At 39.9% G+C, this 22469-nt stretch overlaps 2 protein-coding genes across 3 annotated transcripts in view; one reads left to right on the forward strand and one right to left on the reverse strand.

Moving 5' to 3' along the window:
• The window catches only part of LOC581558 (dynactin subunit 6), a 29146-nt gene extending 26092 nt beyond the window's left edge, over positions 1–3054 (reverse strand). The window contains exons 1-2 of the mRNA XM_781547.5: positions 2947–3054; positions 390–454 (exon numbers count right to left, since the gene is read on the reverse strand). Coding sequence (XP_786640.2) covers positions 390–454; positions 2947–2981 — 100 coding nt within the window. The 5' untranslated portion in view covers positions 2982–3054. The remainder of the gene's footprint in view (positions 1–389; positions 455–2946) is intronic.
• Positions 3055–11271: 8217 nt separating this feature from the next.
• LOC100890308 lies at positions 11272–21948 on the forward strand. Of its 2 annotated transcripts, XM_011674948.2 has the most exons (3): positions 11272–11325; positions 18457–20700; positions 20734–21948. In XM_011674948.2, the coding sequence occupies exon 2, from the start codon at positions 18482–18484 to the stop codon at positions 20687–20689; it is 2208 nt and encodes a 735-aa protein (XP_011673250.2). In that variant the 5' UTR covers positions 11272–11325; positions 18457–18481; the 3' UTR covers positions 20690–20700; positions 20734–21948. The 2 variants fall into 2 exon arrangements, with proteins under 2 accessions (XP_011673250.2, XP_003731134.2); XM_003731086.3 differs by lacking the exon at positions 20734–21948 and having other exon boundaries at positions 18457–20701.
• The last annotated feature ends 521 nt before the right edge of the window (positions 21949–22469 follow it).

Below are 22469 nucleotides of genomic sequence, written 5' to 3' on the forward strand. Positions count from 1 at the left end.
TGAGGAGACAATGGAGAGCATTTAAATGTATGAATCCATGATCTACTGCATCCTACTGGGTACCCATTTAACAACTAGGTGGAGAGTGGCAAATGTAGATTAATGTCTTGCCAATTGTCATTACTGCCTATGATCCAGGCTGAAGTAATGCCTAATTGAAAGTTGAAATCTAATATAGTTGTCACATACATGTCCACTAAAATGTTGTTATTGGTGAACTATAGGTCAAAATAGCTTGGACTTGCCTAAATACAAATGTAAATTAAAAAAATACTGATTATTTTCAATGTTTTGAATGATCTGTAGCATAATAGTACTTGACAATAATTATACTACTACTGCATGTTGAAATTATAGAGCTTATTGTAAGAAGGATGTTTGATGCTCACCAATGGTAATATCTCCTCTCAGCTCTGCTTCCACACACACCACTGCTCCTGCCCCAATCTTAATACTATACAAGAACAAAACAAAACAAAACAAAACCAATAGAAATAAGAAGAAATTCTGTCTATCTCCATTATCCTTATTGACTCCTAATTTATTAATTTCCATTCTCTGAAAGAATCAAAATATATACAGAAAAAGGTCCAGTGGACCCCTTTATATTAGTCGCTATTTATATCAGCATTCCCATTGATACAATTTAACTTACTGTACTGAGCTATATTTAGCTCCTCTTTTTGAATCGTGCTCAAACCTCAGGATTGCATAAAGTAAGGAATCCATCATCAATTTTCTTGTAAAAGATTAAAACAATTTTTTACAATTGAAAATCTAATCATAATTTCATGCATTATATCCTTGAAATACAAGAATTATAACACCATTCATGGATATTACATTCTTTACACCATAATTCCATTGATGATTAAGTATAGAAAGAAAAAAACAGATTTTTATTTTATTTTATAGTAAACCTTGCACGTTTGCACAAGTTACCAGTACATTTTTTAAGGGTTCTTTCAAAGTTATTTTTTTTTTTTTTAAGTTCTGCAAATTATGGGTGTATCAGAATCCATATTCAGATAGCTTAAAGAAGAAACAATAATATTTCAGAGCTTTTGTTTGATTCATTATTCTACATTATACATGTAGTTTCCATGTTTATAATATGCCAACTGAACACTGCTGTGCAAAGGTGCAGTTGCAGTCGATTTTATGAGCAAACTAGAAGATTCACGAATGCTAGCGAAACCGGATGTGAAGGAGGAATATCAGCGGTAATTTCTTAGGTTTTCATACATGATTTTGAGCTTTGAATCACCTGGAAATTACAGAATTGACCTTATTACAAAAGTGAACAGTCATTTAAGGTTACATAACATTTTGGAGTGTCATACATGTATTTAAAATTCACTCCTGCATGAGGTCTAACCGTGAATGGTATCGACCTCATACACTCATCGGTGCTAAAAAGTACAAACTTACTTTCGAATACAATGCTCCGAATTCATACTGTTGCTGTAAATGACCGTAATAAATCAGTTTTTTAATATCCAGCTGATTCACAGCTCAAAATCATGTAGAAAAACTGAAGAAATCACCTCCGCCACGTCCTGTTTTGCTAGTATCTAATTTTCAGCTATTGATAGACCAAAACTAAATCGACCGCCAAAATCTTGGTCCCTACGATTCAGCGTGTACGGCTACCAAGTAATGAACATAATGAATACAAAGCAGCTATTTGCCAGGATTGACAATAGACTTCCGATTTAAATTTTCAGTCTTTTTTCCAACATCAGTACATGTATGATGTAGGTTGAATTGATAATTTTTTACTACTTTTTAGCCATTTTAGGTGTCATTAATTGTCACTAAAGTGCAGGCTTTGAGTGAATTCTGGTGATTTTTGTACAGACTACAGTGGTGTTTGAAAATATTGAGAATCAATAGAGGTCGTCCTAACTGTAGTTCCTAAACAAAAGAAAACATGCACTCCTGCAATGCATGAAATCTAACGGGATGGAAGTCTAAACGGGATGGACCTCATACTGTATATATATTTGTAAAGCGCTTAGAGACATTTGTATTAAGCGCTATATAAAAATTAAATATTATTATTATTATTCTAGCTTTAACGTGCAAACCTTAGTATCCATTTTTTAAACTTTTATACCGGTAAAATACTATGTTATAGATCTACATTACTTGAAATTTGAATCATATACATGTATTATATTGGTACATGATTCTAAAGAAATTTTGTAATTTAACTTTTAAAGCTTTTATCTTCCCCTCCTTTTTGAGAAACAACAGCTTGCTTAGTTTCCTCCTCTTTGATATAAAAAAAATTAAAAAGTGTGTTTTGAAGACACTCTATTTTAAAAGCAGTTGCGCAATATTTCCGACGGTTGACTGTCTATCTATCTCGCATGCGCAGATGCACAGATAGCCTGCCGCTCGGTTGTTTGTTCATTCACTTTGTTCGTTCATGTCTCCTGCCGCTGAACTGTGTTAACAACCAATCGCAACAATAAACAAATGCGATGTAATCGGGCGTTGAGGTCTAGATCCCTTCATTTTGAAAAAACGTCATAAAATGGCGGAAGAATCGATTAAAAGTAGGCTCAAATATCTGCAAAACCAAGGAAATTTTCATCAAAGAAACTTGTAATTTCCATTCAATACTTATTTTTTTATCATCATTGATTCATTAAATTGTTTTTAAACCCATTTGAAAGTATCATGCAGCAGGCTTTACAAATATATGCGTTAATGTGCTTTCATTGTTACACGAAAGAACGCACGCGGGACTGAACTAAACAAATTCAATTTTCCGATGTCTGACTGTCGACTGCGAAGTGCAAAACACTCTCTAAAAACTACAAATGATATCACTTTCACACATAATCTTCAGTTTATACGACATGTCCAATATTTCATGAAACACAGCCCATCACTAATATACTAAATTCGATGGAAAAATGTAAAACAATGATTTACCTCGGTCTAGGCATTGTTCCTGTAGAAGTCGACATTATGGCAGAATTCCATTATAACATATCGGAAGCTAACATACGGCTGTTCCTCTGAGACTACGTCTGGCCAAGGTCTGCATACCACCAGAAATGGTTTACCCCTATTAGACCTATATCGAAAGAAATCGTGTTCATGACTTGAAGGCCCCCAATTTTTTCAGTACATATGTGTACCACATATTCATCTACGAACATTTAGTTGTAGGGTGCTGTAGAATGCATATTTTCAGAATTTTAAAATTGAAAATCTTTTTTTCAATTCAATTCAAAATGGTTTATTAAAATACTTTCATTGCGCGGCAAAGCCGAATTGCGAAAATTTACAATAACTCAATGACAATTGATATAATGCATAATGTAGAACATGGTAACATTACAACCAAACTATTATTCATTGATAAAAAGTACAATCAGGATGGATGGAACAGAAAAGAAATTGGAAAGAGAAAGAGAGAGAGAGAGAGAGAGAGAGAAAGGAAGAGAGAGAGAGAGAGAGAGAAAGAGAGAGAGAAAGAGAGAAGAGAGAGAGAGAGAGGGAGAGAGAGAGAGAGAGAGAGAGAGAGAGAGAGGGGGGGGGGTGGGGAAACTGCAACTGGGATGTAGGAATACATGGACAGAGAGGGTAGAGAAATAATGATGAAAGGAAATTTTTAAAAAGGAGGATGGTATAGAGGGGAAAAGGAGGACGGCATAGAGGGAAAAAGAGGGGGAGAAGAGTAGCGGAACACAAAAAAATGAATGCAATTATTTATCATGATAAAATAGATTACACTACCTTCACATAAATATTCAAATACTGTTTTAAACATCTCGGCTGATTTGTAATTTCAGTTAAAAGTATGAAACTAAATCATTAATTGTCATTATATAAAATGAGAATGTTTTTTGATTATAGAGAAAAGAAAAATATGGTATTTGTATTTGCAAACATATTGATAAGAATAAACATTTTATGATCATTCTAGAAAACAATTAAAAGAAAGATCGAATCAAGGTACTTCAAATAAATAAATAGTGCATTCATTAATTGTTGAATTTCTTATATCGTGATAATGCTTCTTATTAGATAATATTGATGACTTTTAAAATTAATAAAAACAAAACAAACAACACCTACAAAAAAGCCTATTCATTATAATCAATCATATTAGTGTTAAGATGCCGAATCAAAGAAGGCAACTTGTAGTTCGTAACTTGTTATTAATTGTAGAAAATTATTTTGTTATTACTGTTATCATTATTTCTCTTCTTTTTATTATCATAATTAATATGATTATCATTATCATAATCATGATTATTATAATTTATCATTATCATAATAATTACTATTTCGTATTATGTTCAAGAGAATGCATTTTCCAATGGTATCTCTTAGACGGTCTGTGATTCCAAGGGAATGATGGATGTCTCTCACAGTAAAATCTGTAAAAGGGACGTCTTCATCCCCTCCGAAATCAGTTAGAAAAAGCCAAAGAGTATCTTAATAAACAATTTAAAGCTGTTTAACAAAATTGAGAGGATGTGTGGTCAAAAGTGTTCAAACAACGGATTTTGATTTTTTTTTTTGCTCGACGGTTGCTGCGCTCCCTTTCAAAAAGAAATGTATTCTTTCAAAATGCGTCTGTAGAATGCAAAGTTGGATCTTTCCCGTTTCTCTGCGTTCCCCAGTGAATGTTATGTTCCCATGGTATTGTCTCCTCCTCCCCCCCCCCCGTTCCAAAGTAACCATAGTTTATTACAAGTGATGGTGTGGTACAAACATTCTCTGTAACAGTGGCGGATCCAGGGGGCGGGGGCCCGGCCTCCCCCCACCCTCCCCCCCCCCTGGCGCTCAAGGGGGGGGGGGGGGGTGGCAATTTTCACATTTTTGAGGGCCAAAAAAAAAATGTGCTCACTACCCCCCATTTTTTTTCCAAGATCGGTTGAAATATTTTAGACTCTTTTTTTTTTTTACCTCGATCGATTACAAGTCATGTATGTGCCCCCCAAACATCAAACTCTGCATGGCTACGTGCCTGCTTATAATCAATATTTGAGGGAGCTATAAGCGATCGAGCTTATATAAAAAGTAAACAAATCCTAAAACATTCAGATGGACATACAGCCCTGGCTCGGGGTATAATGATCCTTTGTGAAGCACGGTATTATATTCTTTATTAATTTCTCTTCCTCTTTCTTTAATTCTGTTGCATTGTTCACGCCCCAAGTGCCACACTGGACACGTGCCCCGTCTGCACACCCCGGCTGCACACCCATACACTTCGCTACTGAGTGACTTTTCAAAGAAGAAAATTACTCAAGGTGATCGTCAAATTTTGTCAAATTATATATAATAAAGATACAGCACTGCCGCTTGGCGCCTTAGGCTAAATACAATATAGGTTGCAGGCGCGGATCCAGGATTTTCCTATAGGGGGGGGGGGGGGGGGGGGGGGGGGGGGGGGGGGGGGGGGGGGGGGGGGGGGGGGGGGGGGGGGGGGGGGGGGGGGGGGGGGGGGGGGGGGGGTGGGGGGGGGGGGGGGGGGGGGGGGGGGGGGGGGGGGGGGGGGGGGGGGGGGGGGGGGGGGGGGGGGGGGGGGGGGGGGGGGGGGGGGGGGGGGGGGGGGGGGGGGAAGTTTGAAAATTGCGCCGACCTTTTTTTCAAGGTCATATTAGAAGCACCATACCATTACAATTTTTGACATTTTCATCGGGGGGGGGGGGGCTATAGCCTCTTATCCAAAAAGTAACTTTCTGGTTTCACAATTCGGCTAGTGAGCGAAGCGAGCGAGCAACAATTTGAGCAAAATATGTATTTTGTGAAAGTGTTATTTATAACCAAAATAAACGAGAAAAGATGTCAAAAAATCATATGCGGGTAGCTCGCTAACCCCCCTCCCCCCCCCCCCCAATGACGCGCGAAGCGCGGAAGCTTTGACCTTTCATTAATAATTAGAGAAAGAAGACGATTTGTTGTACCATTCTCGACTCTTAATCCTTCTCTGAATTCAGTTTTCCCCCTCCCGCGCAAAGCGCGGAAGCTTTGACATGTTATAGTTTAATGAAATTATTAGAGAAAAATATGATTCGTTGTTCCATTCTCGACTCTTAATCCTTCTCTGAATTCAGTTTACCCCCTCCCGCGCAAAGCGCAGAAGCTTAACGTTTCATTAAATTATTAGAGAAAGAAGACGATTTGTTGTACCATTCTCGACTCTTATTACTTGACTGAATTCACCCCCCCCCCCTCCCGCGCGAAGCACATAAGCTTTGGCCTTTCATAGTTTAATGAATTTATTAGAGAAAGGAGATGATTCGTTGTTCCATTCTCGACTCTTAATCCTTGTCTGAATTCAGTTCCCCTCCCCCCCCCCCTCCCGCGCGAAGCGCGGAATCTTAGACGTTTCATTAAATTATTAGAGAAAGAAGACGATTCGTTGTACCATTCTCGACTCTTAATCCTTGGGTGTATTCAGTTTCCTCCTGCCCGCGCAAAGCGCGGAAGCTTTGCCCTTTCATTAATTATTATAGAAAGAAGATTTGTTGCACCATTCTCGACTCTTATTACTTGACTGAATTCACCCCCACCCCTCCCGCGCGAAGCACGGAAGCTTTAGCCTTTCATAGTTTAATGAAATTATTAGAGAAAGAAGATGATTCGTTGTACCGTCATCGACTCTTAATCCTTGTCTGAATTAAGTTCCCGTTCCCCCCCCTTCCCACGCGTAGCGCTGAAGCTTTGACGTTCAATTAATTATAAGGAAAAGGAGACGATTCTTTGTACCATTCTCGACTCTTAATCCTTGTCTGAATTGAGTTCCCGTCCCCCCCCCCCCTCCCGCGCGTAGCGCGGAAGCTTTGACGTTTAATTAAATTATAAGGAAAGGGGACGATTCTTTGTACCATTCTCGACTCTTAATCCTTGTCTGAATTGAGTTCCCGTCCCCCCCCCCCCTTCCCGCGCGTAGCGCGGAAGCTTTCACGTTTAATTAAATTATAAGGAAAAGGGGACGATTCTTTGTACCATTCTCGACTCTTCCTTGTCTGAATTAAGTTTTCACTTGCACGTGTGATGCGCGTAAGCTTTGACGGTTCATTAAATTATTAGAGGAAGAAGACGAATCGTTTTACCATTCTCGTCTCTTAATCCTTCTTTGAATTCAGTTTTTCCCCCTCCCACGCGAAGCGCGAAAACCTTGACGTTTCATTAAATTATTAGAGAGAGAAGACGATTCGTTGTACCGTTCTCGACTCTTAATCCTTGTCTGAATTAAGTTCCCGCCCCCCCCCCCCCCCCCCTTCCCGCGCGTAGCGCGGAAGCTTTCACGTTTAATTAAATCATAAGGAAAAGGGGACGATTCTTTGTACCATTCTCGACTCTTCCTTGTCTGAATTAAGTTTTCCCTTGCCCGTGTGATGCGCGTAAGCTTTGACGGTTCATTAAATTATTAGAGGAAGAAGACGAATCGTTTTAACCATTCTCGTCTCTTAATCCTTCTTTGAATTCAGTTTTCCCCCTCCCACGCGAAGCTCGAAAACCTTGACGTTTCATTAAATTATTAGAGAGAGAAGACGATTCGTTGTACCGTTCTCGACTCTTAATCCTTGTCTGAATTGAGTTCCCGCCCCCCCCCCCCTTCCCGCGCGTAGCGCGGAAGCTTTCACGTTTAATTAAATCATAAGGAAAAGGGGACGATTCTTTGTACCATTCTCGACTCTTCCTTGTCTGAATGAAGTTTTCCCTTGCCCGTGTGATGCGCGTAAGCTTTGGCGGTTCATTAAATTATTAGAGGAAGAAGACGAATCGTTTTACCATTCTCGTCTCTTAATCCTTCTTTGAATTCAGTTTTCCCCCTCCCACGCGAAGCGTGAAAACGTTGACGTTTCATTAAATTATTAGAGAAAGAAGACGATTCGTTGTACCGTTCTCGACTCTTAATCCTTGTCTGAATTGAGTTCCCGCCCCCCCCCCTTCCCCGCGTAGCGCGGAAGCTTTCACGTTTAATTAAATCATAAGGAAAAGGGGACGATTCTTTGTACCATTCTCGACTCTTCCTTGTCTGAATTAAGTTTTCCCTTGCCCGTGTGATGCGCGTAAGCTTTGACGGTTCATTAAATTATTAGAGGAAGAAGACGAATCGTTTTACCATTCTCGTCTCTTAATCCTTCTTTGAATTCAGTTTTCCCCCTCCCACGCGAAGCTCGAAAACCTTGACGTTTCATTAAATTATTAGAGAGAAGACGATTCGTTGTACCGTTCTCGACTCTTAATCCTTGTCTGAATTGAGTTCCCGCCCCCCCCCCCCTTCCCGCGCGTAGCGCGGAAGCTTTCACGTTTAATTAAATCATAAGGAAAAGGGGACGATTCTTTGTACCATTCTCGACTCTTCCTTGTCTGAATGAAGTTTTCCCTTGCCCGTGTGATGCGCGTAAGCTTTGGCGGTTCATTAAATTATTAGAGGAAGAAGACGAATCGTTTTACCATTCTCGTCTCTTAATCCTTCTTTGAATTCAGTTTTCCCCCCCTCCCACGCGAAGCGTGAAAACGTTGACGTTTCATTAAATTATTAGAGAAAGAAGACGATTCGTTGTACCGTTCTCGACTCTTAATCCTTGTCTGAATTGAGTTCCCGCCCCCTCCCCCTCCTGCGCGAAGCGCGGAAGCTTTGACGTTACATTAAATTATAAGGGAAAGGAGACGATTCTTTGTACCATTCTCGACTCTTAATCATTGTCTGAATTGAGTTCCCGCCCCCCCCCCCCCTCCTCCCGCGCGAAGCGCGGAAACGTTGACGTTTCATTAAAGTATTAGAGAAAGAAGATGATTCGTTGTACCGTCATCGACTCTTTATCCTTGTCTGAATTGAGTTCCCTCCCCCCCCCCCCATTCTCGCGCGAAGCGCGGAAGCTTTGACGTTTCATTAGATTATTAGAGAAAGAAGACGATTCGTTGTACCGTTCTCGACTCTTAATCCTTGTCTGAATTGAGTTCCCGCCCCCCCCCTCCCGAGCGAAGCGCGGAAACGTTGACGTTTCATTAAATTATTAGAGAAAGAAGATGATTCGTTTTACCATTCTCGACTCCCAATCCTTGTCTGAATTCAGTTGCCCCCCCTCCCGAGCGATGCGCGGAAGCTTTGACATTTCATTAAATTATTGGAGAAAGAAGACGATTCGTTGTACCGTTCTATATTACAGCTACCATGGATAAATCACGGCCGGGAGCGTCATAATTTTGTGTTATCGGGCGAGGGCCGGGGCCGGGGCGTAGCGACCAAACGAGATTTTGCAATGTTGAATGCTGAAATTATGCATTCTAAAAAAATCCCTAAGCCCGATATGTACGTTCTTTCCGCTATATTTATTTCTAGCTATATTTCTAAATTTCCTGGGAGACTTGTCCCCATATCGGGCCCAGGATCGCCGCCCCTAGCTGTCCATGATTACTACCAACATGAGTTCTAATACAATCACAAGCGAGTCGATACGAGCTGAATCCAAATGAAGGGCAAAATAAGAGTTGTCAAGCGGCCCTACCGTTAATTTAAAATTTGACTGTTGAGTATATAACTTCTATTTAAAAGACATCCAAAATGTTGTGCCCTTTTCAAATTTCTCACTAAAGAGTGATGACCGCATGGGCTGTTCTTAACGTTTAACTTTGAATCCGCGGCTCGAGATTTTATGCGGCCGGCCCGGCCCCCCTCTATTCAATAACGTTTGCCAATGAACCTTCTGGAATGTCCCCTAATCTCCCGATTACAGTTTTCCCATATTTGTCGTTACTGTCACTTAGCGCCATTTCCTTGCCTTTCCCCCTTTCTCACCGACTTTTCTTTTCCCCACCCCCCCCCCCCCCTCACCCTCTCAGTGTTATCTAGGGTACGCACATGTATGTTCCCTCTCTTTGAAAGCACCCCTCTGTCTCCGGTGTGTAAAGTCAGTACGGGCCGGATTTTTGTGTATTGCGGGCCGGACTTTGTTTCGTGAAAAGTAACTCTTTATCGGAAATTTAGGGAACACAAATTCGGTCCCTCCTACCCCGGAGTTAGAGGGAGGGGGGGGGGGGGGCTTTTTATTTATCTTTTCTCTTCTATTTTCTTTTCTCTTCTTTTTTCCTTTCTCTTCTCCTTTCTTTTCTCTTCTCCTTTTTTTTCTCCTCTTCTCCTTTCTTTTTTTCTCTTCTTTTCTTCCTCTTTTTTTTCTTCCTTTTTTTTTGCGCCGCCAATAGGGGGGGGCCGCGGCCGTTTCGGCCCCCCCCCCCCTGGATCCGCCACTGGGTTGCGCTCGATCATTTTGATATGCGCCTAATGGTTTTTATTGTAAACCAAACACTCCCGAAGACGGACAGTCAACCTGTCCGAAACGTCGAGTCTACTCTCCTGCTCCTGCTCTGCAACTAGCTACTCGCCGACTCAAGCCAGCTTCTCTCATCTACTCAACTCTCCAACTCAATCCAGTCTTCTACTCAAACCTCTCATCCTGTCTACAACTTTCTGGTTTACAGTCCTTTTCAGGACTATACTCACTTCCGAAAAATACTCTTCCTTCCAACCTCCACTTTCTCGCCTTTCCATTTCACTTCTATTTCTATCCACTTTCCTTAGTCCTTCTAGGACTTTACACATGGTGTACCGTAAACCTCTTCCGCGATTGCTCATACCACCATGCAAACCTACAAACATCAAACCAAACATAGTTGTGAAGAACAAAACCACTGAAAACAGAAAAATGACGACTAGATTTTGAAGAAAGACCACAGTTTGTACAAATATTCCATGCATTAAAAGCATTTAACATTTCAATCATGGCTCGAATTACAAAGCCATGGAGAAGCGAACACTTTGACTCATATCATAGAACATTTATGTTCCCCAGTCGATGAGGGTTGATCAACATCCACGTGTTTTAGCTTCAAAGTTCATGTCAACGGGCAATGCTGTCATCGCATTCCACGGAATGAGCTAATGTTCAACCAATCACAGCTCGACTTTGCCTTGCAGGGATATTTATGACCTTTGACAGCGAAGCCAGCGTATCGTAGACTTTGGTTTGGGCTCAGAATTCTATTTACTATTCCTTGCCTACTATCATTTTCGTCTGCGGTATGCGAGAACCTTTTCATGTTCAACGAAGCGCGAGATGCGTTATTGAATTACAAAATCACAGCTCTTTCTTCAATCCCCTGCTATTATGAAGGTAAATACCTCTGAAAACAAGAAACGCTACACGCTTCAACCCTTCAAGATAAACCCCTTCTTTCGGAGCTATATTGCATTTGTCTTCTTGTACTTGAAGTTGTAGTACTCACTAGTAGCAGCCACTGTATTTCCTACCAGTACATTCCAGCAATCATATAAACCAGGTAAGTTTCAACCCTAATTATCATACCAAGGTAAACAATCTTGTAAGGTACATTATACAATGTAACATTGCATTCTTTCGTCGTGTTCGTGTCGTACGTTTACACATTCCAGTCTATTATTATACGCTGGGAAGGTAATTGGTACACGCTTTGGTGTAAATCCATTGGCTTTTCAGCACGCGCAGTGGTATACAGGGGAACGAGAGCCATTTACCACAGGTGGGTGCGGTGATGGTATGCAAGCGTTCTGGTGTTAGTGGTTGTGAGTGCTCTCCACATATTTTGGCATGTATTTGACAATACATGACAGCTGACTTGATGCCTGGGTTCAAGTTTGACAGAGTGATTGTGTTACAATGGTTCATGTTATTAGCTTGGTAAATTAGTCATACAATTTCTATCAAAGTTGTCAATCTCGTTTCTCTTTGACGCTGTTGAGTAATACTATACTCGTATCCTATCATTATTGACACCCTTCGTAATTTCTAGACCTTGTTAGCGTATACTGCCTTGCCCTTTTTGAATTCCCTTTCCCTTTCCATTCGAGATGATGTTTGTCCTCCCGTCTTATATGCATATTGTGTGTCAATATTTTATCACTAACGTTTCTCTTGAATATAATATGATATGGAGTATTATTCCATTATTTTCCCTCTCACTCCCTAAACGTAAACATCATGATCTGACACCGACAGTGGTCACTATTAAATCTCTATTCTTCGGGCCGATGAGCTCTGTCGATTAGTCATCCACTATCCACGATTCTGTGGGGAGGGGGGAGGCAGTCTAAACATTTCTGTCAAACAAAATTAAACGAGAAAAGAGGGTAGAGGAAGAGAGAAAGAATGTATGTTTCATGTTAGCAGGTGTCTTAATTATTGGGATTATATTAAGTTGTCAGGGGCACAAATAAATACTCAGGGCTGTTTCAATGCCAGATTGGGTTGGCTTTTGGGCACGTGCCCCCTCTTAAACCCCCTTGACCCGCAACTTGACCGTAACCTATAGGGTTACAATGTATTCTAGTAGTGGATACTCTAATAAAGTATCGTTTCAATCATACAAATGAGATATCATAATTGTATATAACACTCCAGAACTCCGAGCATGGTTGCCATCAGGCGCGTACGCAGGGGGGGGGTGTTTGTGGGGGTTAACCCCCCCCCTTTGGTATTTTTATGTGTATAAACCCCCCTAAAAAATCCCTAAAACCCCCCCCCCCCCCCCCTTTGGATTTTTTTTTTTTTTTTTTTTTTTTTTTTTAATTATTAAAAAAAAAAAAAAAAATTACCCCCACGACTGACCTAAGAAAGGTGACCTTACCCCCCCCCCCAAAGGAACAAAATGTCAAATTTTCAAATTTCGAGACCAAAAAAAAAAAAAGTGTCCTCTTACCCCCCCCCCCCCCCCCCCCCCCCCCCCCCCCCCCCCCCCCCCACTGAGCGACTTTTCGGCTGGCTGAGTCGTTGCGATTTTTTTTGGACTACCAAAAAAAAAAGTGTCCGCTTACCCCCCCCCCCCCCCCCCTCCCCCCCACTGAGCGACTTTTTGGCCGGCGCGATTTTAAACCCCCCCCCCCCCCCTTGAAAAAATCCTGCGTACGCCACTGGTTGCCATAAATAACACTGAAGCATTCTATTTATGTCTTGTACCAATTTTCTTCACGCGCGTTCATTAATGTATTGCTTTTTTTTTGGGGGGGGGGTTGTTGTTGTTGTTCGTTTGGTATTATAATGGCTATTAGTCAAATTTGACTTTGACTAATATGGATGGTGTCTTTGACATTTTTTTTTACAGTTCTCTAAGTAATATAGTTTTTAGTAACGATTTGGGATAGCGATGATAACGTATGGTACTGGAAAAATATAAACAATGTTTAATTTCAGTGAGAATTGTATACACACTCCTTACATAAGAACCAAGAAACGTATTAAAAGATACAAATTTCAAAGAAGAAAAAACAACCTTGGAGTTGTCATTTTATATGTACTTTATGTAGCTTGGTTTTCATAAACATATTAAGACTGATTTTTAAATCAAAAGAGAGGAAAGCTCAAACCTATTACTTACGGTATTATCAGAGGTCGATTTATAAGTCTGGTTTTACAGTCCACTACATTTAACGGGTGTTATGATCTTAAACAATGTAGTTTGGTTCTCAGAACATTTAGACTGATTTTTTTTAATCAAAAGAGAGGAAAGCCCAAACGTAGCTATATGGACTGTTTTATCAGAGGTCTATTTATAAGTCTGTGGTTTTACAATCCACTACATTTAACGGGTGTTATGATTTTAAACAAAAGAGGAGGAGATGAGTGACCAGTTTGATACTACTGTACTTTAATAGTTTAGAGTAAATCAGTTCAGGGACGCAAAATAATGATTGAGTTTGTCATGTATATTACTTTGCGATATAAAAATGACGATTATGACGGGGATTTATTATGAGCATATTTAGGAAATCTTGAGATTGGCTTCATGGTGGCCAAATAGTCTAATTACCATTATCATAGGCCTAATTAGGGACCGGATTGGATTATACTGCGTTGAAAAGTAAGAAATCAATAAATTCAACAAATAAAAGGAGAGTTGGATCCTTATTCTTTTTAAGGAAGTAAAACCAAACAATAAATCGTGCCAAGTTATCAAAACCAACCAAAGCGAAGTTCCAACTATACTAGGTTGATACTACCCCCCCCCCCTTCCCTCCCTCCTCCCTCCCTCTCTCTCTATCTCACTCCCATTCGTCTTTCCCCTCTCCCATTCTCTCTCTCTCTCTCTCTCTCTCTCTCCTTCCTCTCTTTATTCCACTATTTTTTAAAATTTTATTCTCCTTTACCTTCATATCGCTCTGTAACTGTTCACAGTAGCAGTTCTAACTTAATTTATTTATCATGACAAAATTATGTTTAGACATCATAATTACCGATAGTCCTTATTATGGTAGTATTGACCCCTTTCTATGAAAACCGCAATCTTTTGTGTGGATCATGACTCACCCAGCGTCCCTCAATCTTTCTCAATTCTATTTGTTGCTCAACCATGCCTACATGAATAGAAGAAGCTAAAGATAAACATTTCATTCTCCACGACTCCAGGTTTTTAAATGTGGATAACAGTTTGCGGATGCTGAATCAAAACCGCAATAGGTAGGTTAATGGTGATAATGAAATAAGGGTTATGAAAATGTCAGAAGATTGTTTTCCGTTTAGTTTTCAAATATTTTACCCTGTGTACAGTTTTCGAAATCAGTTTGTTTTCTTCCTATATCATGTTGCCTAATCATGCTTCAAACTCTTGTGGACGCTTCATGTATTTCGTTTCAAATTTTGTCATCTACTTTCGTTTTCTTCTTTGCTTTCCTTTCCTTTTTTAACGACAGGGTGTTTTGTCTTTGTATTGATCTCCATATATCCGTTCCCTGGATAAGAGACAAAAACAAGTCAATGTTATTTTCATTGAGAATGATTCTGGTTTTCTTTTCGCTAGAATTGTAAATTTCATCACAATGATGTCAAAGTAAAGGAAACTTAACCGCTATCTTGCTTCCGGTGACCCTTTGAACTTATATTTTCAAAGCTTCTTTGAAATTATTTTGTTGTCATCAAGGAAACTTAGTGCTCGAATACAAAGGCACTTTACATTAATATTTTTGATCGTTATCATCACAATTCCTACATTGGTCTTTATTTTTCTATACCTGGTTATTATTCTTAAAGCGGAATGGGGAAACAGATGAAATTTAACAGTAAACTTGTTATAAAATTTGTTTGGTTATTGTGAAGTTCTGACACACTTGGTATTCCAGAAACGATTATGACTTGCGTAATTCAGGCTCTGTTTTCCTGCGTATTTTTATGCTCCGTGCCAGAGAGAAGTCTATTGAATCGACAAAATGTAAACTTGGACGTCGGGGGCACCGTGACCCCTCCCGTGGGTTATTCACAATGAATCCTATTATGGCAAACAGAGTCTTTCTCCGGGGAAATTAATTCAATATTTGCTCTACACGATGCTGCCGCTTGAAATCATGTTCTAAGCATTAGTCAACAGGCCGTGGTAACTGTTGAAATTGTATATTTTAAATTGCAATTTTGTGGAATTGTCTACAGTCAATATTTTTCATATTTTGACATTGTAAAAAAAAAGTGGAGAAAACGTGTGGAAGTGCTGAAGAAAATACACGCCCTTTTCTCTGTTGTGCATTGGACCACAATATTTATATCATAATTTGCTCATTTTAACCATCTATGTTCACCCTCATCTTCCCATCTCCCCTCTCTCCCTTTCAGTATATATAATATATATATATATATATCTCTCATTCTAGTCTCCCTCTTTTCGATCTTTGCCTCCATATCTCTTTCCCCCTCTCTCTGTCTCTCTCTATAACTCCGTGCCTCCATCCTTTTCCTTCCCTTCCTCAATCTCGCGTTGATGGTCGTGTCCCCTTCCATCCTTCATGCTTCATTATACAATCCGCTTTCTTATTCAAAATATTAATACCATTCCACACACTCAGCTTTCCAGAAGAAAAACATGCCGATAATCCAAGGAAACCAAGAGCAAGGACAACGAGGTTAAAACCTGACGCCGTCCTTGCACATTATGCTAATGACAACATATTCCGATGTGGGCAACGCCCTTCTTTTATATCATTTGATATGCGATTATTTGAAAACAGGAGAAGGGTTATATGATTATAGAACACCTCTATTCTATACCGTAGGCTACGTGAGGAAAGTTGTGTATTATGATACTTCACTTGAAAGGTTTCTTGTCTGTATTGGCGGTAAGCGTCGTGGCACACACCAATGAGTCATCAACCATACTGCAGCGTCGCGCGACTGTAACATTATTACTATCGACAATGGGTTATGGGCGTGGGCGTTAACCAATAATAATACAGTACGTGATGCTGCAGGGTTTTCTCCTGATCGATCGTCCCCGACTCCCCATCATAAACAAAATCATACAGATTCCTTCATAAATCTTCAGATCTGTTTGTCTCCTGCTGCGATATCATTATTTGGGTCATGGATTAATGATTAATGTCATTAAAACGTTTGGTATATTGTGTAACTATATGCCTATTACACGCCAGTGGATTTGGAAGTCTAGATTTGCTATGGTCTCACGTGCAAGTCACAGTGTTGCACACCTGAATGGGGAGGCATCTGTTGATAGTCCAGAACATTTGTTTGAGAGGAAGATTGGATCGTTAAACCGCGTTCAGAGGTATAAATGTCACAATGTCGTTCGCTGAGGTGTAACTATGTTTCTTTGTTTGTTTTGGATAATATTTCTCTCAATGAGTCATTGATTCATGACTGAATCTATTGAAAACACTTTCATTATCCGCGATTTATAGTAAACAGTAATTGTGTTGAATCATTTTCTTTGAGATGGAAACTGTAATATAATGAAGTCTATTCATTTTGTTTACATCCGTATTACAAAGAGTTGATATCAATCGGAAGTATGTACATAAGAGATAGGAGACTGCAAACTTGCGATTGATTTCAGGACTTTTTATAAGATGGGGCCCAGAATTCTTATTTTTTATCGCTGTGTGTGTAAAGCAAGAAGCGCATTTTAAAGGGGAAAATTCATATATTTTTTACCTTCTCCCAAATCATTGTGCACCAGAAGTTTTCTGATTATGAAGTAATAATGAAAACGGTAGAGCGATTTTGTACGTTTGGGAAGTTTCAGATAAAACAGTCGGAGAGAAAGATGTTAGGTTAGGACACTGGTATCATCTCACATCTGCTGTTTAATGAATAATGTTTTCCTGTATTAAATCTTATGTATGTTTTCTTGTATAACATCAGCATTGTATAATTATCATTAATAACGATATCACCATGAATCGAAGCACACCATTGAACGATAACATAATAAAGCTTTTTGTATTTCACTCATCACAGTGACAATCATTAGAATGGTAGATCATTATTTCAATTACACCCAGCACAAAAGGAAAAATAGGACATTCTTAAATGCTCATGTATAACTATAAACCGTCAATATAATATCAGATTAATGGAAGTTAATGCAAAATTTGGGGAAATTTTGAAAATTGGATAGTCATTCTTTAAAATGTTGATATATTTGGATGCCCCTGCGGATGTATTATAATCATTAGAAAATTGAATTATCAAAAATTTACCGGTGCTCCCGGTAAATTTCAAATATTTCAAATAGCGCCTAAGGCCATTCCATGGTAGCTGCGACCATGGAAATCTCAGAATATGCAGTTCTGATATAAAGTTTCCAAACGGGAATATCAAATCGGTCGATTTAGTCATGGAACACTGTTTTAAAGCTAAAGTAATATCAGTCTTGAGAGGGAGCTATACAATATAAAGAGTTTATTATTTACAATTTCATCGCTATAGTCTCGATTTCAAATGCGACAACGATCATTGAATATTGTAAAATCGCATACATGCTTCCAATATGTTCATTTGAACCAAATTCATGACCCCATACCAAAACTTGTATTACCTTTGATACTCTACAAACATAAATTGATATCGAGTTTTAAATTTTCACGCTTGGATGGGCTCAATAATTTGAAGGTCTAATTGAGAACATTGCTAAAATGGAGCAAACAGCTATTTAATTAAAATGTTAATGAACATGTTTATCTGTAAGGTATTCTTGTTCAACAATTAAAACGAAGAATTAGAAACGGTGAGAAGGGCCAAAGGTCTACAATCTTGTCCTGAAGATTCGCGTTTTAATCCCCGTTGCACACGTGGCGTCATTTCGATTGCATAATTACCTGCGCTAATCAAACTATGAAGGCAAGTATTCAAAACGTTTGCATTAATAATAAATAATTATCCTTACTTATATAGCGCCTAACACTTACTTTGTCAGAAGTCTCTAAGCGCTCTACAAATTACCCTGGCTTTAGCAGTGCAGCTGTGTTACAAGGAATAAATTCCTACCAGGTACCCATGTACAATTCCGCTCTCGTCACTGAGATAGTCCTATATGTACGTCATGCAAATGATTTCTCGTGTACATCGGGCATAAGCTGTCTAAAAAATTGGTGTGGAATTACCCCACTTTATTTTCACAATGAGGACATAAAATCATTTCTCCTTTTTGTCCCCTCAGATTAAATGGTCTCCCTGCTAGAGAGATGGACAACGACTTGGACAACACCCTCTCCTGCCCGATTTGCTACGAGCACTATGGTATCCCCAAGGCACTTCCGTGTCTCCACACATTCTGCAGTAGATGTCTTCAGCAGATTGCTGATGGATACATGACCATAACCTGCCCTATCTGCAGCACAGTTCATCAACTCCCAACCAATGGGGTTGATGGATTTAGCACCAACTACGCACTGGCTGACGTCATGGTGGACCTCAAATCACCGAAATTCAAGGAGGTCATGAACAGGAAGAATAAAGTCGAAGAAGTGCAGGACATTGTCAAAAGGGAAGGAAAGAATCTCAAGCACTTGGTTGAGGTTGTCCACACACCGCTTCTGCAAAGCATCACATCATTGAAAAGGGGTGCCGTCCAGCAAAAGAAGGAGAAGGTCAAGTTGGTGAATGAGTTGTACGACAGCATCATCGCTCATGCCGAAAAGGAGCGGGAGAGGCACATCAGCGGGGTGGAGAAAAGTAGCAGCGTCGCCATGAAATACTTCGACGACGCTCAGAGTGTGATTTTGAAGGAAAAAATGAAGATCGAATCCTTCTACACAACAGCTTCGCGCAAATCGTACACGGACATGGAGGAGATGGATCTAAAGGACTTCTTGCGAGATGCAGCAGAGCACAACCGAGGTGGTAGAAGAATAGCAACGGAACACTCCCATCTCATGTGGAGTGATGTTGATATCTCCGAGGATAAAGATCAGATGCGACAGATTCATTCCAGTCTTGGAGACATCGTTCGGGTTCATGGAAACAAACGTTCTCACCGTCCCCGGATCGGGACCATGGAGAATGGCAAGAACGGTAGACCTTCCCGTCGATCGAACAGAAGTAAGAGTGAACCACACCCAGATGCAATAGAAGCAGCTTGTCTGCCCAAGGTAGATAGGAAGAAGTTAAGTGACCCTGTTCGTAATGTCGTCGATTCTGTCCTGCAGATGATACGGAGAGACAACCATCGTGTATATGGCGAGAAGAAAAGTGACTCTAACTCGACCAGAAATGCCACTCCGAAAAGACCACTTGTTATTCCTACGCCCCCAGCAAAGAGAAGCTTGTTTGATCCGCCTCCCTATTTGCGTAGATCGAAGTCAGATGAGGAGCCGCTAGTCGTTCCTAGATCCCAAGCAACTGAATCAGCACCTAGACGGTCTAATAGTACTCAATCTACAGCTTCGGGTAACAGCCATAGTTCAGGAACACCCTCCATTCAAGGACAGCAAGGGCCTCAGAAACCACCTAGAGCTGCCATTGATTCTAAATTGCATTCGCCATGCGGAATTGCTATCACTGCCGATGATGAATTAATGATAGCAGAGCGCCTCACGGGTATAATCAGACTCACCCATCCTCGATGTCTGCGGACGCAAAGGAATGTCAAACCGTTCAGAGGTCACATCGATGAAGCCAAAACACACGCACTCTTTGACCTCACCGTGCTCCCTAATGGAGATGTCGCTGTCACAGACTCAAGCCTCAAAAAGATAATCTTCCTGCAGAAGTTAAACAACTACGGAGCACCTCAACAGATCTGGATGCCGCACGACATGGTTCCTCGCGGTATCACCAGCGACAACGCTTGCATGTATGTCTGTGATGCTGGCAACGGCTGCATTCAAGTGTACACCCATACAGGGAAGCACTGTAGCAGCATTGAACTAGACAATCTCACAACGGATCGGTCACCTGCCATCTCCGAGGTGTGTCCTCAGTCCATTACAGTCAGTCCTAATGGAAACATCCTGGTGAGTGACATCATCAATCGATGTCTGTACCTAGTTCTGCGCACCGGCGAGATCAGCAGGCTGTCCATGAAGTTCACCACACGAAATGGTCTTCGCTGCTCGACGTCCCCCAACGAGGCCGTCCCTCGTGGCGTCTGCTGGCTCGACGACCACCACGCGCTCATCGTAGAAGACAACAGCCAGGAAGTCCTCTTCGTCAATGTCCTATCTATGGAATTGCTCCGCGTGATACGACGACTGGAGTTCATCTCTCTTCAGGGTATGGTACTTGATTCGTCAGGACAAGTCCTCATCACGGACATCGAGAACAACCGAATCCACGTGATTACCAAGTCAGACGTCTCTTCGCGTGGGCCGGGACACCATGCACAACCCACACGGCGCTCAAGGAGTCTGACAAGAGAGGATACTCTTCATGCTCAGGGTACATTAGTGTGAGTTAATCTAAATTTAGAACATGATCGCAGATATATCATAGACTTTCAAAAAACCAACACAATCGCAGTTCCAGTTCTCTAATGTATATCCCTTAGAAATTATGTTCAGATTATGTAATACGTAATTGCAATGTTGACACATTTCAAAAGAAGATGGATAAGGCTATTGAAATTGCCCATAGTTGATTTCTCGAATGTCTTTGCAATCGTGTTATATTTGATATGTCATCGTGATCTTGTGATCTTGTGTAATGGCTATAATTTATTTCCGCCTTGAAAAGGAATTTACATTCGGTCTCATCATTCATGTTAATTAAGGCTATCATTTAGCTCTGCATCTATAATTACAAATTTGAAAGAGGAAGCGATTGGAAAGTTACCCACATCATTTATCATATTTTCACGGCAACTATTGTACTCAACATTACTTCGAAAATGATGTTAATTTGTTAGAAAAAATAGATCACAGAAGATTTCAACAAGCTGAAAGCGCGTCACAGTATTTTCCTCCAGACTTTCAGATTATAATATCATTGTTCATAGCAGTTATTCCAATATTCCATTTGCTTCGCAACTTAACATAATGAACACAATCATTAGGCTTTTTTTGTTTCGTTAGTTTTTTTTTTTAATTCAAACATTCACTATACTTTACTTACTAGCGTTATAATGATGTGAATCGACAATCACTAACCAATATTCTTGAATTTTGAATTAGAAAGTACTTTAATACAATGTTAATAATGAAAAACCTATTTGATGAAACACTGTCAAAATAATACAAATTGATATCATTGTTAAACTTTGGGGATGTCTATTCAGTCCCGTAGAGCAATTAAGATTTGCAATATTAAGACTTTTCGTATAAGGTTACTCGTTTTTAATAAAATCTTCTTGTATTTTAGTGATTGTGTTTAGCACAAACTGTCGTGGCTTTAAGTAAGCACTGCATTATAGGAGCAAACGATATTGAATTTGAATCAAATAATTCATTATTTTATGGAAATTTATATCACAACATTCCTAAAATTGCGTGGACATTACTGAACATTCTGTAAATAGGTATAATCCAAAGATCCATTCACTCATCATTTTTCTTAATTACTTTAAAGTTAATTGCTATTACTTTTTATGTGTACATGTAACATATTCATAGCATTTTAAAATAGTTGTAGAGTAGCCGGCCACTGCGCCGCACTACTGTTACGTCATAGATACTCACGATGTTTATATCAAAATTATTTTCTTCTTGTCTCTGAATTCAGTCAATTTGTATGATAGACTGTGTACATTAGTGTCTATAAGCAAATTCAACTCTGGAATGAAAATATAGCTCAACACACAGTTCTAGATGTATAGTATTGAGAAATATATATATATATATATATATATATATATATATATATATATATATACACAATATGCGACAAGCGCGTACACGCGTACATGAGTGTGGTCATCAAGGAGATCCATGATGATTCCTTTCCACGTACAATCTTTTGGAGGGAAATACATGATTGTGGCTCCATGAAATGATTGACCAATCTGCTGCGACTACCTAAAAATCATCTTACTATGCTCGTACCCATAGCGTACTGTCATTCCTGTGTGCAGTATTCATTTTGGCCTCGCCCTTTTCTAAACTGTTGGGGAGTTTTTTAATATAAGTTGACAACTTGACATCAAATGTGTCATTTCATTTCATATTGGATTTTATATGAGCTCTAGTATGAATATCAACCTGATGCAATGATCAGGGCATCGTTTCACGAAACCGTCGT

The sequence above is a fragment of the Strongylocentrotus purpuratus genome, unplaced genomic scaffold, assembly GCF_000002235.5.
Source record: "Strongylocentrotus purpuratus isolate Spur 01 unplaced genomic scaffold, Spur_5.0 spur5_scaffold_6, whole genome shotgun sequence".
In the NCBI taxonomy this organism is placed as follows: Eukaryota; Metazoa; Echinodermata; class Echinoidea; order Camarodonta; family Strongylocentrotidae; genus Strongylocentrotus; species Strongylocentrotus purpuratus.